The sequence below is a fragment of the Acromyrmex echinatior genome, chromosome 16, assembly GCF_024713525.1.
Source record: "Acromyrmex echinatior isolate Ae372 chromosome 16, ASM2471352v2, whole genome shotgun sequence".
Taxonomy (NCBI): domain Eukaryota; kingdom Metazoa; phylum Arthropoda; class Insecta; order Hymenoptera; family Formicidae; genus Acromyrmex; species Acromyrmex echinatior.
This window is the reverse complement of record NC_141867.1, coordinates 3075083-3098101: the sequence shown is the minus strand read 5'-3', so window position 1 is coordinate 3098101 and position 23019 is coordinate 3075083. Positions and strand designations below refer to the sequence as shown.

Genomic DNA, 23019 nt, shown 5'->3' with positions numbered 1-23019 from the left:
TCATACCGATTATCACGCGAATCTAATAATTATAAATCACTCGGTAATAATCTCCCTATAACGCGGACAATTATAAATCTTGCTGTTACAAACAAAAATCTTCCGATCCGAGATACACGAAAAAATCGATTTTGCTCTGAAGTATTCATTAAAAACGACCTCGCATTAATTATTACAGGGTGATTTTCATTTTAATCTTAACGAGCAAATATTTCGAAAATATCAATTTTACAAGGAATTTCATTTTTCAAAGAAACATTCTAAATAAAAATGGTATGATATAAAGGGAGACGTACAATCTTGGTTTGATCTTGAGATAACTTATTTGAAATGTTTCAAATAAAATTATAAAATATTTTCCTGAAATATTTGCTTGTTAATAATCATTACCTGTTGATAATTAATCATTATCAATTTAGTCATTCAATCATCCGTCAGGGAAAGAGCGGTATTACAAGCATCATTACTCAGTCATGCACGATTTACGGCGCATAACGGCGTGTTTCCCATATCGCTGTGCCCACCGGAAAAGCGGATTTGTCACGCAGATGAGATTTCATCATTCCCTAATAACGGACCCCTCTTTCCCCTCCCGATGCATTGCAAGAATTCGCGTTCTTAGGACTGTTCTTATGAAGTACTTACCTCACCACATTTGTGCAGAATCCGCTGCAGGGATTTACAGCTTCCTTGATTCCCTTGCATTTGGGACAATAAGTCATCCTAAGCAGGGCATCGTAACAGGCCTCCTGCTGAAGATTGTTACCGGTGCTAGTGGCAAATAACACGTTGTCAGTCTTGTCGAGGACAGTTTTACCGAGTGTCAACGCCTGCACGAGAATCCTGGTAGCCTCCAGGCTCTTGCCGATCTTCTTAAATATCTCCTGCGGCGTGTCACCGAACGGTTGTATGTCGTCGATCCTCTCATACAAGCAGGATTTAAACTTGTCGGTGAAGTCCTGCCGATCCTGATGCGGATTAATGGCGTAATGATAGGCGATCGGAAAGAGCCGCGTGAAGAATTGGTTGATCCGCTCCTGCAGCGTTTCTCGCGTCAACGGCTGCTGCAGATTGTCCGGGGTGTTGGCCGGCGACACGTAGTCCATCATCGCCTGGTAGAGCGCCCGGATCGACGATCTGCTTTGCACCGCCATCGAGCGGTACACTTGATCGAACATGACCAGAGTCTTGTTCTCCGACCTCCGCAGCAACACGATCACCGTCTCTGCGCAGATGGCGGAAAGTGCTCGTTTTAATATTTAACAAGCGCGATTTAACGTGAAAATCCTCCGACCATTTTCTCCGCAACTCAATATCGAGGTTCGCGTAATCCTCGGATCGGAGACCGCAAAAATATTGGAAGCTCGCGAAATTTTTTCAACCCTCGAGAAGATTTCCCCGTCGCGAAGTATTCAATTTTATCATTTCCATACATATAAATAAAATTTGAGTCAAAAGGCAAATTCTCTGCAAGAGGAGAACACATTTATTTAGGACGTGAAAACGATAAAATTACAAATCAGCATCTTTGTACGTTTCTTTTAAGATTAAACGACAATCGGAGATTATCTCTTGCCATTCGAGTGAATGCCATTTTTCTCTGTATATATAGAAAACATTTGAAACGTATATCTATAGATTTTTAAAATATTTTCTCTTTTAAAAAACCATCATTGTCGAGGTCTTTTCTGTTTGTATTAAGAAAAGTTAAGAAACTTAAAATATACCCGAGGAAAAGATGATACTAAAATATCAAAAGAAAAAGTTACTCTCGGGATAAGAAGGATTAAGATAGTCTTCGATACAGGTATATACATATATAAAGCGTCTATTTATCTTTCCCTGCCCCTCTTTTCTCCTCGCTAATTCTTCTAATCTAACTCGCTCGAATAATTCCTCATGCAAATCCACCCACTTGAGATTTTGTGAGTAGAGCGAGAAGAGCGTGCTTGTAACTAAGGACGAACGCGGTTGCACTTAATCGCACGAACGCGTAAAACGAAGAAGACGGACGATAAGTGCTCCTCAATTCCCGCTTTAGTTTCAAGTGGCCTCGGCAAGAATCTATGCACGAAGGCCTAGGAACGTGCAACTTGCGGCTCTAATGATCTTATGGAAGGAAGTAGCGGCCGGCCAAGAAAAAAGTTTCGCGTATCTTTATTTCGATTTCGATAATATCGATTAGGATTGAAGTTTGCAGACGTACGATTATCGTCGTGTAAAACACTAAAATATACACTAGGTCTATTTTCTGTAGTGCAACTACACTGTTATATGTAACGAAATGGTAATCCAATCTCTTGAATTAAATAACATTTTGTTTTTAACTTCCATGTATGTCAAAATGTAAATCCATCTCTGTAATTAGTTTCAAAGTAAACATTGTCCATATTAGCGTACACGCTTAGTGAATAATAAATAAAATTTGAATCAAATTTAATACATTTTCTTGAGTTAAAAATTTGAATCCATTGTTTTAAATTAACAACACATAAGATAGGAGTGGCGAATTATGGAAATGATTAAAAATAATTTAAATTGGGTAAAATTTGACAATGTAGTGTACATTTTTGAAACTTAAAATAAAATAAGTACATGTTTGACATTTGGCAAAAGCGAAAAAGAGAGTTGCAAATGTTATTTGTGAATATTTTCTCTCAAATATTTTCTCTCAATGTTTTCTTCGATATTTATTGATTATTAAAAACTTTGACTGTGATAACAAAATATACATTTCTGTGAAATGTATCTCATTAATTGTAAAACAATAAAATACATAGATGATTTATTTGCTAAAGTTAAAATTTTATTTCGCCATATTAAATGAGAATTTTATTTCAATGAAATAAATATGTATCTTGTAAATAAATTTTTAAGTATCTTTTTCTCCGTGTAATGTACACTAAATTGCAACAAAATCAATTACGCAGACATAGAGCCATGTGAAAAAACATTTATATTAATTAATTTAATTAATTTAAATTAATTAAATTACTAAATATAATAAATTGTTTATATCATATACGGAGAAAAAGATACTTAAAAATTTATTTACAAGATACATATTTATTTCATTGAAATAAAATTCTTATTTATAATATGGCAAAATAAAACTTTAATTAATTAAAATTAATTAAATTTATATATTAATTAAAAAATCTATTTATATAATTAATTAAAAATTATATTAATATTTTAATTATGATTTAAAACAATTAAGAGCTTTTGAAAATGAGATTACAAAAGTAAATTAAAATATGATTAATAAAAGTCTAAGTGGGCGACAGTATGTAGTTACGTTTCATAAAATAATAAATTGATACATAAAAACAAATGTAATATGAATTATAATAAATTATGAGATAATTTGAAGTTTCGAAAATTTTATTCGTGGTCTCGATGCATAACTAAGAGAGAGAGAGAGAGAGAGAGAGAGAGAGAGAGAGAGAGAGAGAGAGAGAGAGTCATTCAAAATATTACCGTTTCTCTTCAAAAGATGTTTCTTTACGAGAAACATCTTGCATGATACTGAAATTGGACTCCCCGAGAACATACCGGTTCCGATATCTGATTTGCGACATTGCGCTCCAGAATTATGCTTCGCGGACGAAACTCGTAACGCGTTTCCCACCGGGATCGCAACGGAGCGAAGCGTAATTTATTTTTAAATGGATATGTCTCGCGGTTGTGAAGCGACTAAAATTAACAAGAAATAAAAATACGCGTTGCGATATCCCGCAGCCGTCTTCTCTTGCCGTTTTTCTTTCTTTTTCTCTCTTTCTCCCGATGGGAAAACGAAAGCTTTTACATTTTCCTCCTGTAAAACGTTATTTGTCGAAGCGGATTATGCCCATGTTAATTCAGACTTCAAAGGCGGTTTACTACTCGGATTTGTTTTCCTTCAATTACCGACATTCCATCGACTGAACAGGAATAAAGCTAACAATGTCCACGCGTGCAAGCCCTTTTAGCACAAAATTACATCGATCTTAATCAAACAAGCGTGCAATGTAATCAGAAACATTCTATCGAATTCGAATTTCTGTTTATTAATGAAACGTCGTTCACCTCTCACGAGCTACTACATAACATTGATTGTGATACTATGTAACATTTAAAAGAGAAAAGTTTTTAAATAGTTTATTCTGTAACGAATATTCTGTGGAAATAATATATAAAATATAAATAATTCTAATATTTAATATTAGAAATTTTGAAGGATTGAGAATAATAGTTTAAAATTTTAAATCTTTAAAAGGTTAAATTAATAATTGAATGTAAACTGTAAGCACTACAAAAATATATTAATTTTAAATAATTTCATCTATATTTGATATTTTACCGACAATAAATTATATCGTAGAAATTCTCAAATATTATATAAAAATAAATCTTATAAATTTATAAATATTTTTAGTATCAGTACATAAATTTACAATGTAATTATACATTCTCATTTATAACACGAAGGTATAAAAATATTGCCGATAGGACAATAGCAACAAATTGCTATTATTAATCAAATAAGAAAATACATGGAAAGGACAGTTTTGCCCCTGTCTAAAAATTTATCTAGATACAAATCTAAAAACAATTTTGTTGGACTATCCAAATAATTATGTAGGACATTCAAACTAGATGTCAGAATTTCAAAATTATGTTTGAAATTCTTACGTAATTATTTTGATGGTTTAACAAAATTATATATATATATAGATCTGTATTTAGCTAAATATTTTCGTAAAATCGTTTGTTCCATATAGACTGCCCTTATTCCTTTGTTAAAAACTTGTTAAAATGCGTACATGTTAACAGACCAGATTCAATAAATCTAAGCCTAAATTCGAAGATTCAGGGATCAGGAAAGGATTCTCGGTTTTCGCGAGGCCACAAAGTCAACATCAACGTGAACTCATTCGCGAGGATACAAACACTACTTGGCGGCACAGAGAGAAAGAAAGAGAGAAAGAGAAAGAGGGAGGGAGGGAAGGAGAGGGGGGAGGGAGGGAGGGAGGGAGGGGGAGAGAGAGAGAGAGAGAGAGAGAGAGAGAGAGAGAGAGAGAGAGAGAGAGAGGAAGCACATTTTTGCGGTATCGAAAATAGCAGAGAGCGGAGGCTGCGCTTGAATTCTAGACGCCGCGTTACCTCGGCAACGACACGCGCCTCGCGAACACGCCGCGCCGCCTCCGCCTCGCGTTTCCGCGCGCGCGCTCCGACGCTTATCATCCTCTGTCTTACCTCGTTTTCCGTTTCTGCTCGGTACCGGTTAGCATGTACGCCAGTATAAATACCTGACTGACCACGTAATCGCGATGACTAAAGGCGCCGGTACACGACCCGAATTGCACGATGTTGAAACCTGTACGGTTTCGTGAAGCTGAAAAAGTTTCTCGAAGAAAGTCGAAAAGAAGAGATGAAATCATCGTCTCGTTGTCTCAATTGGGAACAAAAGCGACGAGATCCCGTTGTCATCTTGTAATACGAATAAATAAAATGATACGCGGGGTAATTGAAAGTAATAAAGCGCGTAATGTGGAACGATGAAGATGAATCACGATTGACATCGCGCGTTAATTTCTCGTATGCAAATTCCGCTCACGGCTCGAGATGAGGAGTGACATGTTTGCGCGGTCGATCTTACGCGCGAGGCCGTTGCAGGAATTAAGGAGATAGATCGGTTGAAGCGACAGAGGAAGGATGGGAGGCCTGAGTTCGGAGAGGAGGGATAGCGGTTTGCTTTCTTGTCCCCGTATAAGGCGGCACGCGGAGAGCAACTCCGATTCTTCACCTTCGAGGGAGTCCCGCAGAGAATCTGAGAGAGAGAGAGAGAGAGAGAGAGAACGCCGGAACTCGAAATCACGATAATTATTAGGGTTTTCAATGTGCAAGGATCACGAATGCGATGAAAGCGATAAATGCATCTTTTCAGGGAGATAGAAGCGTCCCTTCTTCTCTTTTGTCAAACTTTTGCCGATACACCGGCCAAGAATCTCCATAAATCAAAGGTGCTGAAGGCCGGGCAAAACGCGCTGAAAATCCTGTTATTCTAATGACAAAACATCGGAAACGGAGAATAAATCGCTAGTCTCTACAATGCTTTTATGAGGGGAAGCGGAGTTTTATATTTCTCGAAGAATCATCGATTTATCTGATATTTAGTAAAAACCCATCTCAAATTATGTATTGTATCTTTTATATGAACATTCATGTCATTATAAGCCTAAAAATTACATTAAAAACTGATTTTATGTGTCTGTTAGTAAATTGATTCTAATTAAATAAATGAACTACATTACATTGAAAGAAAAGATTGGTTGCTGTAACAAATTAGATGGTTAAATATGGCATAGCATTTTTAATTGGCTGCAGCAATCAATTTTTTGTTGCGTTAGCCAATCGAAATCCTATACTAACATTGTGAATAGGCTAACAATCAACAATTGGCTGCAGCAACCAAAAAATTGGCTGTTGTAGCCAATTAAAAGTGCTATGTCATATTTAACCATTTAATTTTCTGCAACAGCCAATTTTTCTTTCAATGTATAACTACATTATTTATTAATTAAATTATTTATTATATTATTTATTAAACCTTTTTTTCGTTTTGAATAGAGAGATTTAATAATCTGATTATTTTTCCAATTAAATAATCAATTAAAATACTTAAATTTTTCAATGACGAGAATTAAGATGAATAAAAATAATTTTGAACTCGATTTTGAAGTTTTCTTATCAAAATCGAGCACTTTCATAAGTATAAACCAAATGCAACTTTCCGCGTTATCACAAATATTTATATTAACCGTACGTTTATATATCCGTTGAAAATATTCAATAAGGCAGCGAACGCGTTAGAATGCAGTTCTAAGAGGTGGAAAATATCCTACCTCTGAGAGCGTCAGCGGTGGTGGCGAGGAGGCCTTGCAGACTTCTACTGTGATGATGGATCAGATTGTGGAAGTCCACACGGGCTTGTTGCTTCAGACGCTTCTCCATCTCTTCGCCGCAACACTTGCCGCCGCATGTCGCTGGAAAGAAGAAATATTTCACTTTATTACCGAGCAACGTCACCCATTAAAGCCGACAGAAGTGCTCTTCCCCTTTTCGTTCGAACCGAAGTTAAATCGAATTGGGGCCACGAGGGGTAGAGCCCCCAGCTCAGAGAGCCGCGCGGTTAAATTGCATAAACTGCATAAGCCCGGTGATATAAGAGTTCGGTAATCTGACCTATTTGCGAAAATCACAGTCTCTATATCGAAAAAGACCGATGTAAACGAAATCCGAGTCACAGGAATCTCTGTAATCCGACCGAACGGGAATTCTATTATATCGAATTGTTTTATCGCACACGCACAGAATTTCATTTTATCGAATTAATCGGGGTTTTCATCTTTCTACGCGCAATTTCACCCTCGTAACATTTCGTGCGGATATCCGATGTATCGGGTATTAACTGCGCATTATTTGCGATTCCGTTTTTTTTTTTTTTTTTTTTTTTTTCCGAAAAAGAACATCGATACTCAAATGACAGCTTTCGACACTTTATTTTCAGAATTCCATTTAATTAATGAAATAATGAACTACAAAGTAGCGTAAGATTTATCGCACGCATTTAAAAAATAACTAACAACAATTACAGAACATATCCAAAAATATATTAAAAACTAATATTAAAAACGAAAAATATAATAAATAAAATTCCGAAAAGAATCTCTCTCTCTCTCTCTCTCTCTCTCTCTCTCTCTTTCTATCTCTTATATGGAAATTATCAATGATTCTTCCATTTATTTAATCTGAGCCATAATTCTCGAGATTATTCCTAATCTTCGTGAAAATACTAGAAAGGAGGGTACAACTTTCATTTTTTCATGACCGTTTGGGGATCGTTTTATTTCTAAATTTTTTTATATATCTTTCTTCATAGAAATAAAAAATTATCAATAATGATACTACAGTCAAGGAAAAATTGGTATGTTAAAATAAAATTAATAAACTCCTTATTCACATCGTTACGAACTCGCTATCAGTTTTGTTTCAATCATTTAAAAACTAATTCAGAATTGTGACTAATCCAGAATTGGATTAGAGTTGAATCAACAACTCTAAATAGTCTGAATTAGTTTTTAAATGATTGAAGCAGAACTGACAGCGATTTCGTAACAATGTTGGAAAAGATTTTTTAGCTTTATTTCATACACAATGTGCGAATTTTTCCTTCAGTGCAACATTATTATAGTAATTTTAACTTTAAAGAAAAATACATTTAAAAGTGTAGAAATAAAACGAACGGTCACGAAAAAAAGTTGTACTCTTACTTTACTGAACGGATTTTTTAACTCACGCCATGTGAGAACTTAGGAAATAAAATTCACAAAAAATTCAAATAGCTATTTCAATTCAACGTGCTCGCTACATTTGCATATTAAATACGGGCCGATGCATACAGTGCGTTACATTAATATTCGCGTACGGCAATAATAACGCTTCCGCGCGATAATTTCGACCGAGATCAGAAAATACGCGGCCGCGGCGTCGCGAACGATCGAAATCCCTCGGTGACGTGCATTCCTCTTTGCCTGCGAGCGAACCGGTTTCACGACCGAACGCTGCATCGAATTTAAAAATATACGGGTACAGCGCGAAATAAAAGTATGGATGAATACAAAAATCGGCAATTAAACGCGAAGGCGAATGTAAAGGGTAAAAAATAAAAAAAAAGTAGCTGCACTGAGAAAAATAATCTGATTGGATTAAATATAATGGTACTTTGGTGAAAAATGAATGAATCAAAATTTTCTGGTTAAATCTACTAGAATTCTGATATAATTATTTTGGTAAAAATAAGAATTTTAATAGATTTTATCAAAAATATTATATAAATCACAATTTCGGTTATCAAACAATTATAAAATTCTAATAAATTTAATTAGATTCGTCCATTTTCTATCAGAAATTTTTTTCAGTGTAATTGTAAATAAATATAGAATATAGACATAAATATAAAAATTGTAATGAGCGTGGATTAACTGATTAGTGGTGTCGATTGTTAAAATAAATTTGATATATTTAAAAAATATTCGGTATATTTTAAAGAATATATAAATTTAATGGAGAGAGCTAATAGTTTAGTCGAAAGAGTAATTACGAAGCTAATTATGAGTCAATTCACAATGGAATATATGAAGCAAGAAAAAGGGAGGTATATTACAAGAGATACGTGTAAAATTTTATGTTAATAAAATTGTAAAATTGTATACATATATAATGTTATGTTAGAATATAATTAACTAGAATATAATTAAATGTAAAAATTAGTAGTGACTGGATTGACTGGTTACGCATATCAATTGTTAAAATAAAGAAATATTTAGAATTCCCGTAGAAATAAAAAAGAATACATAGTTTAATCAAGAAACAGGTTGACACAAGTCAATTCACAAATGAAAGTATAAAGACAAGATAAAGAAAAGTGTATAACATTTATGTGACATTAATTTACGTGTAATTGGATATGTACATATATAATTACTCGTAGAGAACGTTAATTTTCCCTCTGAGAAATAGAATGTTACCGTCACTTATCGAGGTTTATAACATTTCTCTTATTTTTAGGCTGTTAAAAATAAGTCACTACGTTTCGTAAACGAATAACTCGCGAGATTGATGGAAAAAGAAGCGTGTTATGCAATACCTATGAGCTGCGTTGGATCGCGTTAGCCAATAGGACTAATTCCAAAGTTCTGAGAAACATCATAATTTCCGAGATCAACAAGGAAGTAGATATAACAGTGAAAAATCGGTGAAGAAAAAAATGGACGCGTCGCGATACGAGCCGATGATATGCAAATGACTTTGATTGATTTTTTTCACACTGGAAGATCGTTGTGCGCTTCGTCAAACTTTTCTTTTATCAAATCTTCCTTCTCTACGGAATCAGTCATGCAGGATTTAAATCGATATGACAGCGATCTTCGGAAAGTCTTCGTATTCAAATTTATTCGAGGAGTATCCAAATTCAATTACGCAAATATTTGCGATCTCAATTCCGCGAGGCTTTTATAATAAATTCTGTATCGAATCTCATACCTTGAGGTGGTTCCTGAAGAAAAATCAGATCGACAAACGAAACGTATGTCGCGATATCTAGGTGAGTATCCAGTTCATTGATTGAATTCCCCGAGATATATAAACCAGAATTTTTTAATGCAAAACTATGATTTTTTTTAACTATGATGCTTTTTAGATAAATAAGTGATAATTTTCTTGATTAATCTCACATAATTAGAGATATGCAATACTCATTAATTTGAGCAGCATTTGTCGATCTATCGAGAAAAACTGCAACTTGAGTGTCTAAGATGAAAATGGAATTAATTAGCATGCAAAACGCGTGCAAATTTATGCACGCAGAAATCATACCTTTCGACGTGAAATATCGATGGCGGCATATTATGACTGCATATTGAATGTGATAACAATATTAATATTAATGATATCAAGTATCGAATATTAATTACGTGTAACATCAACAATTTTGATAATCCTTTAAAATAGCCATGGATATTGTTAGTATCGAATATAATAGTTATAATGTTGGTAACTAACAATGTCAATGACATTATTAGTGTAATTACTGTCCAATTAGTAGAAATTATTACGCTAATACTCGTAGCAGTCACGAGTTATTAGATGTATTCCAACTTGAAGTAAACACGACGTTTTTATGATACCTAAATTTAACGTCGAATTCCAACACTAAAAAGAAATGTACTTTGCGAAACTCGTGGCCGGAGCTTTCGCTCCGGCAAATATCAATTAATTAAATTACATTAAATTCGGTTGAACGTCGATGATCTCAATTAATATTATCATATTTATATAATATTATATTACATTATATACCCGTATATATCTTTTCTATATATTAAATATATACCCGTATATACCTTTCAAGCTAAAAGTTTCAAAATACTATTAAAAAATTCACATTTCTGAGATTATTTATTTTGATATTTACAACGTGATGTGTTTTTTTAATAATAATTTTTTTAATAATAATTAGATTTTTTGAACCTGAAGAATTATTGTTTAAAAAATATGTTGTTATGAATATTTAACTAAATAATTACAGAAATGTCAATTTTTTAAGAGTTTCCAAACTTACAGTCTAAATGTAGACACATAATATATTATAATACAATTTATTAAATTATACGTACGTTTATGTAAAATTATAAAATTATCGTACATATAAATTATTCTAATTGGAATATTCTCGCTCTTGTATTCATTTCTACTAATGTAGGTCAACTTTAATCTCCACATTTAATAATTTACTTTCTATCTATTTCTGGTTCTAAGAATCAGAAAAAACTAAAAAGTAAAGTAAATCAAGATTAAATCACATTGATAAAAAATGGACGTTATTTAATCAATTTGCTCCAAATTTACTCGACTTGTCTCCCTTTCTCGAGACATCTACCTATTTCTTTTCTTCGGTTTTTTTTTCTGAGCACAATGCTCAGCACGTCCATCTGACAGAAATGTCAGAATCACCTGATTTTGACGTTATTATCCGACAGCAGCTCTCCGATGCGCGTGTCTCGTGAAGATTCCTCCGATGGTGCATTTAACATAAAGAATTAATGTATGATGACATGGAATTTTTTTTTTAATCATAATATTCTGCATTTTTTTATCTTTATCTTATACAACACCGAGGATGAACCAATAATTTTCATAATAACTTTAACAATAATTTTTTAGACCTAATAACTGGATCTAAAAAATTATTGTTAAAAACAAAGTATTGTGTATAATTAAACGCGACTAAAACGCCTGTCAGATTTTATAATTCACGTTTGCTTTTAATTTATTATCGTTTACATTTTATATTGTAACACGTTATATTTCCATCACATACTTAGTAATTTAATAATATTACTTAACTAATATTAAAATCCAGCTTGGCTCACAACCCTTTAACTTTGTTTTGTCTTTTTTTCTCTTTCGTCAGTTGGACGACAGCAGATAAAAGTAGATGAAATGTTATTCCTTGTTGCCTGTGCTTTTCATTGTGTTTAAGGCTTTAAGCATGAGACAAATGAAAAGCACAGGCAATAAGAACAGGAAATAACAGCTTTCAACCCATCTGTGTATTCTGATATACTTACAATTTCTGCTAGGTTGAAATCTGTTATTCTCTCTTGCCTGTGCTTTTCAATTGTGTCTCAGGCTTAAAACATACGAAAGATCCACTTACTCCTCGGAGAGTCCGCGGCGGTCGGCTCGAGCGTGATGTTCTTGGTGCTGAAGAACGGCCTGATCAGCTCGCAGTCGACGACGAGTTCGGTGCCGTTGGATGTCGTCTTCAAGCGGTGCGATCTCGCGTGTGCGATCGAGCACACGCAGTGGCACCAAACGAGAACAGCGAGCAGGACCGCGGACACGGGGTATCCGCGAAAAGCGGCTCGCGGTGTTATTTTCATTTTGGCAAAATGGCCCCGGACGCGATGGAGAGAGCGAGAGAGAGAGAGAGAAAGAGAGATGGAAACCTGAAGGAAAAATCCGCGAGGGAAATCCGCGCGCGCGACAGAAGGATATTTCGCGAGCGTGTTCATGAAAATCGTCCCCTCTCTCTTTCACTCTGTAGCGCCTGTATCCTTATGCCTCTTTCCTTCTTCTTATTCGTCGTCTTCTTTTACAAATTCGTTCTTGGCGGAGTCATCCACCGTATCGGAACGCGGTGATCGTTTGCCGAACGGCGGACGCGCCGTCAGACGGCACGACGACGGCGACGAAAGCGAGCGGCGGCGGTGCTGCGGGCACTCGGTGCATGCGGCGCGAACATTTGGTGCGTTCGTGTGACGATGGTGGAGGAAGACGAGGGAGAGAAGAAGGAAAAAGGAGATACGCGAGGAGAGGAGAGAAGAATAAAAGGAGAAGAAAGAGAGAGAGAGGTCAGAGACGGCGATCAGCGACGCGGCCAGCCGATCACGTACATCCAGCGGTGCTCCCGGCACATGCACGCTCGGCCACTCGGCTCGTATCACAATACGAAACGAGCATATGTACTTTTACGTGTCGTGTACGGGCAATATTATGTGTGTGGATGTGTGTGTGTTATGTATATATGTGTACACGTGCGACGTATACACGCACCGTATCTTACGTATACGGCTGTACCGTGAACACGAACCGCGAGATGGAAGCGAGCCGAACGGACGTCGAAACACCTCCTACGGGCGACTCGATGCGACTAAAACGCCTGGTACGACTGATATACCCGGCGAATATTCGAACGGACCCGCCAGGTAGCGCGCGAGGCGCAGCGCCCTCTTGCGATCGATCTGCGAAGACTACTGTCGAATATGTGTTCTGTAAACGGTGAATTTGCCAATGGTCGATAAAAGAGATTTCCTTTCTCAGCGCTAAAACTATTTGTTGCCTACTTTATTAACACATAATATACTTAACTATAAACAATATATATTATTAAAATGATATACAATATATTAATTCACTATGTATGCAGTTTTAATAATAATTTAATACTTATTTCTTAGAAACTGTAATATTTAGTTATTATTAATAGCATCAGCACACAGAGTTTTAGTTGAGAAAGGGCAAAAATTTTATTTGGAGGAAAAATTAACTCGATAGAATTAATACGTGAATTAATATGCTAAACATGTTTTGTAATTTTTATTTAAAGATATTTCCTTTAAATTTATTATTAACCACTTAAAGTAACTCTTATCGTAACTTCGTGACAAAACAAATCCTGTGTGTTATGTGTTTCATTTAAGGCTTATAATAGGATAGTATTTATAAGATCCAAATTGAGAACTCATACGATGATGTATTACAATAATATGCACCTCTTAATTTTTCTTCCCTGATCCAGAAATTATAGGACATTATCGTACTGAACCTAGTAAAGAATTACTATTAGCGGTCAGAGAGAGAGAGAGAGAGAGAGAGAGAGAGAGAGAGAGAGAGAGAGAGAGCATAATAATAATAATAATAATAATAATAATAATAATAATAATAATAACAACTTTATTGCATGCGTTTACAAACAATAAGTAATACAGAAAGGAATGTGAAGACAAGATCAAAGTGTAAGCAAAAGGCGAGGCGACATCATTACAGTTGATATATAGCCTAATCAGTGAAAATGATTTGAAGTTCGATTGAAATTGACTTGAAATGGATCGAATACAAAAATGTGAATTATAGTTTACCGTGTACATATACATAAAACTATACAACACAATTTTATGTTATACACATATTACAGATCAAAGATGCCTAAATAGATTTAAGGATTTAAAGAGACAGTCGCTTTTTTAACGGAATTAAGTTAATATATGAGCAACTAAAAAATAAAAAAGATATAAATAAATGAGATTGAAAAAAAATGTATAAAGGTGAAATGGAGGTATTTTAAAATATTGCAAATATAATGAAATTTTTTGAAAACTTTAGGTCTGTACAGTTGTTATACATACTTGTCACACATATCAAACCCTCAAAAACACACGTACACACAGACACGCATAGTACACGATGTATTTAATTGTTATATTATTATCTCTACTCACTGTCTGCTGACATATCTACGGATATTATTTCGAAAAAAATTATCGGAAATAGCATTTTGGAACATCCGCAAAACAATTATTGCTACAATAAAAGATGTATTATTGTAATTGAAAGATGTAACATTGTAACTGAATTTTTCCCAATTAACTTTTTCTCCCTTTATTCCATAATAATCGTATATATAAATTTGTACTGAGAAATTATTTAATTTTTATTACCTAAAAGATTTAAATTCTAAAAATTATAGATTTAGTTTTAATAATATAATTGTATGAAATACTAAGATACTAGACGCACAAATGTGTTACATATCGTAATATTAAGATTTTTATTTAAATTATAATAAAAATATTAATAATGCATTATATTTCATATGACGATATGTTACATAATGCAAATAAACTGGAAATACGAAAGATATAATATATAAGATATAAGATAAGAGTATTTTTAAATGATCATATAAATTCAAAATATCAAACTGGATACGTTTCATGTTAACAAGTGTTAGAAAGTTCTTCTAAGGATATTTATAATAATAACGTATAATAAAATAGTGTATGATAGTTCATTATAATTAAGATATATTTATTAATTAGTTTGCGCTACAAACGAATAATAATGTTACATAATATGTTAAATAATACAGATATGATAGCATTATAAGAGTATTATAAAAAAATAATCAATAATATGCAAATAAAGCAAGACTAAACATGCAGAATATAGAGACGTAAGTAAAAATTTAATGAATACCAATATTATAACATTTAAGTAAAGACTAAAAATAAACAAACTGATATAATAAAATATTCAAAATTAACACTATATATTCAGTAACAGTAGCATTAGCTTACGTTAGTTTTCATTGATTCGAGCTCTAGTATAAAAAAATAATTATATATTACGTGGTTATTTAAATTAGATTAATGAATGTTCATAAATCGAAAATGTCCTTTATGATCGACAATTTCTGACAATCTTCTTTGTATCTTACTTACAATTTTTAAAATTTGTGATTCGTATAAGTAGCTAATTCCTGTTACATAATCTTGAACCTAAAACAAGAAAATGTTGTTTTAAAATTTAATTACATTTGTTAGATAATTTATTATTATTTCATACAGACAAAAACAACATGCAATAAAATATCGTATTCCATAAATGGAAAGAACAAAGCGTAACAATCAGAAACGTATTGCATCATGCAGTCATTATTATAAGCTTCAAAACGGTTACACAAATAAAAGATTAAACTTTATTCTCGCAATAGTTTACTCATTATTTAATTCTAACAATTAGAAAAAGATAAATAGCCAAAACCGAAATTAAAATTAATTCACTGATGAAATCTAAAAGAAAACTGACAAATTTAAAGAATTTGAATTGAATTTATTTACCTTCTTAAGATTTTTGTAAGAATATACATGATTAATGATATCAACCAGCGCTGTTAATATGTTTACTTGTCTAAATAAAATCAATTGGTACAAATTTATATTTTATTATATAATATATATTATTGTTAATTATAATGTATATTTATCAAAAAATGTACTTACGTAGGTCTTCTAAGTTCTAAAAATATAAGTATCTTTTCGAGTATGTCATATGTGTTAGAATGTTTCATAATAATTGAATGAAAAATGTCTATATGTAATCGAATAATCGTAATATCATGTCTTTCATCTTCTGTGAATAGCTCGAAAAATGATAAAGAAGTAAATGCACCATATTCAGAACAAGGTAGGAACGATAACAATTTACGGTCATGCTTTCTTAACAAGAAGTCTGTTACGTCTGACCATATAGAAGAATTAGCTATTCGTAAACCATTGCAGTATGTCCAGTGCTTCCACCAAGATAAAAGGCTGCAGATTCAAAACAAGATAAAAACACATATAAACATATTATTTATTACATGTGTCAATGGAAAATTTGTCATAATTTGGAATGCAAAACGAAATTGCACTTATAGAAAAAATATTACGGCCTGCTTTCATGATTCTCGAGATGATGCTCTAATTTGCGAAGAGCTGATCGTTCGCACTCATCGTATTGGAGGGTACATGCCCATTTCACAATTTCTTGTCTTAAACATTTAGTAAAGTCATTTTCCATCAGCTGTTCTTCATATCCTAGTGTTTTCAATGGCTTTTCCAACAATTTTCTAAATTTTTCCTAAATGACGCAAATTTTATATTTTCATTGATCGTAATGAAGCACGGTATTATAGATAGCACTGATAATTAATTGTAATGAATTCAAAAGGGATTCTTTCTACATTCTGTTTGTAATAATCTGTTCGAAATGAATTTGAGAATTTCAAGATGGAACAGATGTATGGTTCTGATTAAATATTATATTTAAAATCTAGTTGAGATAACTCATATTGATATAATTATTATGATTAATATAATATTATTCTGGTAACAACATATAAGAATTCTAATAGATCTTATCAGAAATATTTGTATTAACCAGAATTTCAGCTATCTCAATTATCTCAACTAAAATTCTAATAAATTTTTCCAAAATTTCTGACGGTTTCAACTACAAATTCTTTTCGGTATAACTAATAGTCTATGTTAAATATAACATTCATTGGTTACCATAATATCAGTGAACTTAATTTCTTCTTTGGAAAGTGGAATCGTAATCGACATATATTCAAACACTTTAATCATTGGATACCACACAAGAAAATTTGTCTCTTGCGACAAGAACTGCGTCAGATTCCAAAATACAGATACATTGATCTGATGATTCATCATCAAATGAAACGCATCGTCAATGATTTTAGCACGATTGATGACACTTATACTCTCATAATGTCCAGCTGAATCATTTAAATATTTTGTAATGTTGCTCCAGGTTAATAAATCATATTTGACGCGGTAGTACCCTATTCAGTTAAAAAAATGTACTTTATTAAGTTGTATTATAAATTTTATGAAATTGACACTGAGAGAAATATGTTTTTTTATTTTATCTTCTTTCTCATATTAAAAGGTATTCATACATACATATATGAAGAAGATGCATTCATACGTTTCATATGTTTAAAACACTCATCATGCATACTTTCATTATTATAGTGGAACGTCGAATATCCGACTTAATGTGCAAATATTTGCAGAAATATCTTTTACTATTTTTATAATTACATAAAACGTGTAGAATTTTGTACATATATTTACCAGCTTGCTGAATGTTCACCATCCAATCACTTTGAGGAAAAATTAATCGGATATTATTAAAATGTGGTGCTAAACATGTTTTAAAATCTTTATTTGAAGATATTTCCCTTAAATTTATGGGTATCAGCCAATTAATATAATTTGTTGTATTGTAACTTAGCGACAGAAAAAATTCTGTGGAATGAGTGTCTCGTTCACAGCTTAATGTGACAACAGGATAATGTTTGTTTTGAATCCAAATTAAGATATCATTCCATGATATATTACAGTGATATGTTTCATCTTCCAATTTTTCTTTCATGAATGAGAAATTATGAGGCATTAATGAACTGGACATTCTACAAAAATTACTGTTTATAGGGACCATCATAATGGACTGAATATAAAAATGTAAATTATAACTAAACTTGAACATATACATAAAACTCTACAATGCAGTTTTATTTTACACACATATTACATACGAAAGTCTCTTAAACTGACTGAAAAGGATAGCCGCTTATTTTTCGAAAACAAAATTAAATTAATATATGAACGATAAAAAATGAAAAAGATATGAACAAATGAGATAAAAAAAATATAAGGCAAAACGTAGATATTTTAAAACATTGCAAATATTATGAAAATTTTTAATAGTCTCTAACAGTTGTTTTTTATACTTATCAGTTATCACAATCCACATACACACACACGTACACATATGTGCGCGCGCGCGATACATATAGTATGTACATGATGTAATTAATTGTTATATTATCTTTACTCACTGTCTGCTAACATATGTATGGATATTATTTCGAAAAACTTCATCGGTAATAGCACTTTGGAACATCCGTAAAATAATTATTGCTACAATAAGAGATGTATTATTACATCGTAATTGAATTTTTCCAAACTAAACATTTTCTCCCTTTTCTTTCATAATATTCATATATGTAAATTTGTACGGAAAAATTATTTAATTGTACCTTTAATTTTTAATATTACCTTTCATGTAACGAGGAAAACTGAAAGTTGAATTAATTTCCGATGGGCTTGTGATTTCGACAGGATTCATATTAAAATGAGAATCCAGATGAAGAGATTCGTATTGATTCTGAATAATGAAAAGATCCAAAATTTCAGAATTATTGAAGCTCTAAAAATAAAGTTCCATAATTATGCATAAACGTTAAGGCAAATGACATATCCGCATTATAATTTAGCGCTACTGCATATTATATACATGAGCAAGTTTATACATTATTATTGAAATCATTTTGCAATTTTTATAATTTAATTTAGTAATAACGTGTGAATTCGATTATTAAAATAAGTTTATACATGATTTTGAGATTATATGTTTTAAATTATGAAATTATATTAACATTTAATTGAAAAGATTTTTATGAGTTTTTTTTACAAAAATCTTTACGTAACATTCATATTTCTATTTGAATGTATATTGTAGCATACTTCCGATAATATGTAGATTTTGAGCAAGATTAAATTTTATGTTGAATCTAATCCTTAAATATAAAAATGATATACATAACAGAGATATATCTTTCATATTGTGATTAAGAAATATAAAAACCTTAGCAACAGCTTCTTCTCCGAATATATTAGCAAAAGCGTCGTATATCCATAAATGAGACCAAGATGAACTGAGTATGTTATTAAACCATTGGTATACTATTTTAGATGCTATTAAACGTGCGACTTCCATTTTGCGCATAACTGGATCTAATTTCTCATCATACATAAGATCAGCTTCCCTAGAAATTATTATGATTGTTCTAACATGCAATATTTTTGTCATGTGTTTTTAAAGATTATAATTTCCGTATTTATTTTGAAATACAAATTGTATTCAGATCATGCTGTATGATAATGGTAATATTAATAACTATTCAAAATAACTTTTGTTTTATGTTAATTTTATAACAGATTTTTTATAATTAACTGAATATTAGTTATAAAAGGATATATATGCATGAATTTGAAGTTTATTCATGGATGCATAAATTTCAAAGTTTTAAATATTTAATTGATATAAATTTTTTATTTAACAAATTGTTTTAAATATTTAATTGATATAATTTTTTTATTTAACGTATTGTTAAATATTAAAAAATATGTGTGTGTTACGTATGAAAGATGAACCCCCATTTCGATGTGTCGTCTTGTGGAAAATTTGGAATTGCAAAATGATCCATTTTTGGAATATTTATCTCACTGAATTCAGATTTTAAATGCAATGTAATATTGTTTATGATTCTTCGTGCAAACTCAAATTTCTGAGATTTCCCTTCTGTAAAATTTTCCCACCACAAAGCAATGTTTTCGTCAATTCTTTCATAAAAATATTGAGTTATAACTATTGCAACTTGAGAAGTAGATATTGGAGGAGTAATATAGAAGAATGTGTGTATTAAATCTTTATCACTTTCACCGATGTGATGCCATATCGGCATGTTTGATAAAACTGAAAAATAGGGAAGATGTTTTATTGAAATATTAAATGTAGCCTTTAAGTGTGGTTCATCCCAACAAGGAAATAATTGTCTCATTTCATTCTGCGCTTGAATATGTGAAGCGAGCAACAATCTGCAACAATTTAATAATAATTAAATTTTCTTTAAATAAAATTAAACAATATACTTTTCACTATTTGATTTAATTTATATAACAACATCAAAAATTAATATAAGAGAATGCATTTTACGGAGAAAAGAGAAATAGTTATATTAGAAATAGTTATAGAGCATCTAATGGCATATATGTATATTTTCAATTATTTAATATTTACTTAATTTACTTAATTTAACTATATTAACTTAATTTCACTATATTTACATAATTTTACTATATATATTTAATTTAATCATTAATTATTATTTAATATTTACTCACGTAACGCGATTTCCTTTGCCAAAGTTTCTATAGAAACTTTTTTCATGATTTTTTTTAAGTTGACCTTTGAAATCTATGTTGAATGTGTAAAGCCCGGGAAGTAATATATCAGATAGAGAAAATTCTAAAATATTTGTTTGTTCAGTATATTTTAATTTTTTCAATCCGTAAATTATACCGTTATCTGTAGTCAAAGTTTTTTGGCGATCAAGCGTAAATATCAGATCTAACTGATGCAATCTTATATATCGAGTGGATTGAAGGATATGGATAGTAGTTTTGATTTCTCCAGAAAAGCGAAATGAACCATACTCATTTTCTGTCTCATTGCAAAAGATATATGTATCGTTACATTGATAAATTTCGTGTCTGATCTCTATAGTGTAATGCACTGGCCTCACGTAATAAGGTAAAAGTATGTCCTCTGGAATTCCAGAATTGTTTACTTTTGCACCGTTAATAGCAATTATTACTATGATAAATATTATACTGCTCCTTATGTATGCCAGTTCCATGTTGCAATTGTCGTTCTGACTAATATCTACACAAGATTAAAAAAATAATAGCATACTAATGATGTTAATGCACATGATTGTTTGTGGTTGCTGAGAGAGAAAGAGAGTGAGAGAGTGAGGGGGAGAGAGAGAGAGAGAGAGAGAGAGAGAGAGAGAGAGAGAGAAAGAGAGAGAGAGTGACAGGTTATTAAAATCGATACATAAATAAAAGTAATACTAAAACATATTCTAATTCAATAATATTTCTAGCACCGTTGTGATTAAAAACATCGTTACAGCAACCTAAAGTTCTACAAAAATTTTGAATTATTATTTATTTTAATAAACATTTGACATTAAATACGTGTTTATTTTTCCCTTAATTAATATCTTAAATAGAAATCCTGTGAATATATCATATTAATGTCTACAAAAAATTATAATTTATACTGCATTATTAAGATACATACGCATGCTTACATAAGTAACATTTAGTCAAAAGTCAAATAGTGTTGTTACAAAGCTAGCACTTAAAAAATAATTGTGCGTGCTGACTGCAAATAAATCAAATGTCATATTGTTAGAAACTTACCTCTGTGTAATAAAATATTGTGCTATTAGAATATAATTTAAACTTCTAAATAATATTTATAATAACTGTAACGGATCTATGGATTTTAGTAGAATGTTATTGATTACTGCGATCTTATTCTTCCGAGAAGTCCTAACAGACTAATATATTATGGATGATGCTAGTCTGTTAGGACTATAGGCATTATATAGTAAATACAAAACCGTTTTCTATAATGTAAATATAGTTGACGTGCTATATTAGTTTATGAAATATTAGTCAATTTACCTTTCGAGAAAATACATATTATAATGTGGGTGGATACATTTGATCAATTTATCCGAATGTGTGATTTATTTTGCTATCGAACTATTAACGTATTTCTAATACATACAGTGACATTTTAGGAAAGTTTTTAACTATTTGAATCATTTAAGAAGTACTTACGTGTAAGTTTAAGGTGTTACATATGTTTATAATACGTGTGTATGCTTTGTATGTAAATAAATTTATATCCTATGTTATAAACATTGGTAAGATGTTCTCCAGAATTTTCAATAATCTCTTATACTTTTCTCATGAATATTTTTACATACTTTTAATATTATGATATTTTTAGGACTATTAAGAGATGGTTGCAGAGAGAGAGAGGGGGAGAGAAAGAGAGAAAAAATAAGATGTAGTCATATAAATAGTGCAGGCGTATAATAGTAACTTATTATAAATTAAGAGTTTATTATAAATTAAATATTACTATTTAAATTCTAAAAATTATAAGATTAATAATATAATCGGTATGAAATACAATGTAGTTACATAGTTGTGTTACAAGTTGTGTTACATATTGTAATATGTTACTAACACTTTTATTATAAGTTATAATAAAAATATTAATAATATATTATGATACGTAACATAATGCAAATAAATTAAAAATACAAAAGATATAATATACAGATAATAATAATTTTCGCGATCATGTCAATTGAAAACGTCAAACTGGATACGTTCCATATTAACACGAGAAATTTATTCTAAGGGTACTCATAATAAAATAATGTTTATTAGTTCATTATAATTAAGATATATTTATTAATTAGTTTGCGCTACAAACGAATAATAATGATTATATGATATGCTGAATAATATAGGTAAGATAACATTATAATAGCCAAAATAATCAGTAATGTACAAATGAAACATGACTAAACATGCAGAAAATAGAGACGTAAGTAAAAATTTAATGAAAACA

General features: G+C 31.4%; 2 protein-coding genes across 5 annotated transcripts in view; both read right to left on the bottom strand.

Moving 5' to 3' along the window:
* dally (division abnormally delayed protein) overlaps positions 1–13287 on the bottom strand; it is a 63913-nt gene extending 50626 nt beyond the window's left edge. The window contains exons 1-3 of one of the 2 annotated variants that reach the window (XM_087414745.1): positions 12263–13287; positions 6888–7028; positions 646–1225 (exon numbers count right to left, since the gene is read on the bottom strand). In XM_087414745.1, the coding sequence (XP_087270871.1) occupies positions 646–1225; positions 6888–7028; positions 12263–12620 (1079 nt within the window). In that variant the 5' untranslated portion in view covers positions 12621–13287. The remainder of the gene's footprint in view (positions 1–645; positions 1226–6887; positions 7029–12262) is intronic. The other variant, XM_011067889.2, reaches the window with a different exon arrangement.
* On the bottom strand, positions 12479–22953 carry LOC105151239 (aminopeptidase N). Of its 3 annotated transcripts, none has more exons than XM_087414742.1 (12): positions 21789–22953; positions 20703–21243; positions 19938–20396; positions 19384–19564; positions 18795–18945; positions 18575–18656; positions 17808–18145; positions 17220–17512; positions 16598–16788; positions 16170–16478; positions 16008–16077; positions 12479–15665 (listed from the first exon to the last, which is right to left on the bottom strand). In XM_087414742.1, the coding sequence occupies exons 2-12, from the start codon at positions 21215–21217 to the stop codon at positions 15534–15536; spliced, it is 2721 nt and encodes a 906-aa protein (XP_087270868.1). In that variant the 5' UTR covers positions 21218–21243; positions 21789–22953; the 3' UTR covers positions 12479–15533. The 3 variants fall into 3 exon arrangements, with proteins under 3 accessions (XP_087270868.1, XP_087270870.1, XP_087270869.1); XM_087414744.1 differs by having other exon boundaries at positions 18795–18903; XM_087414743.1 differs by having other exon boundaries at positions 20703–21236.
* Between the last annotated feature and the right edge of the window lie 66 nt (positions 22954–23019).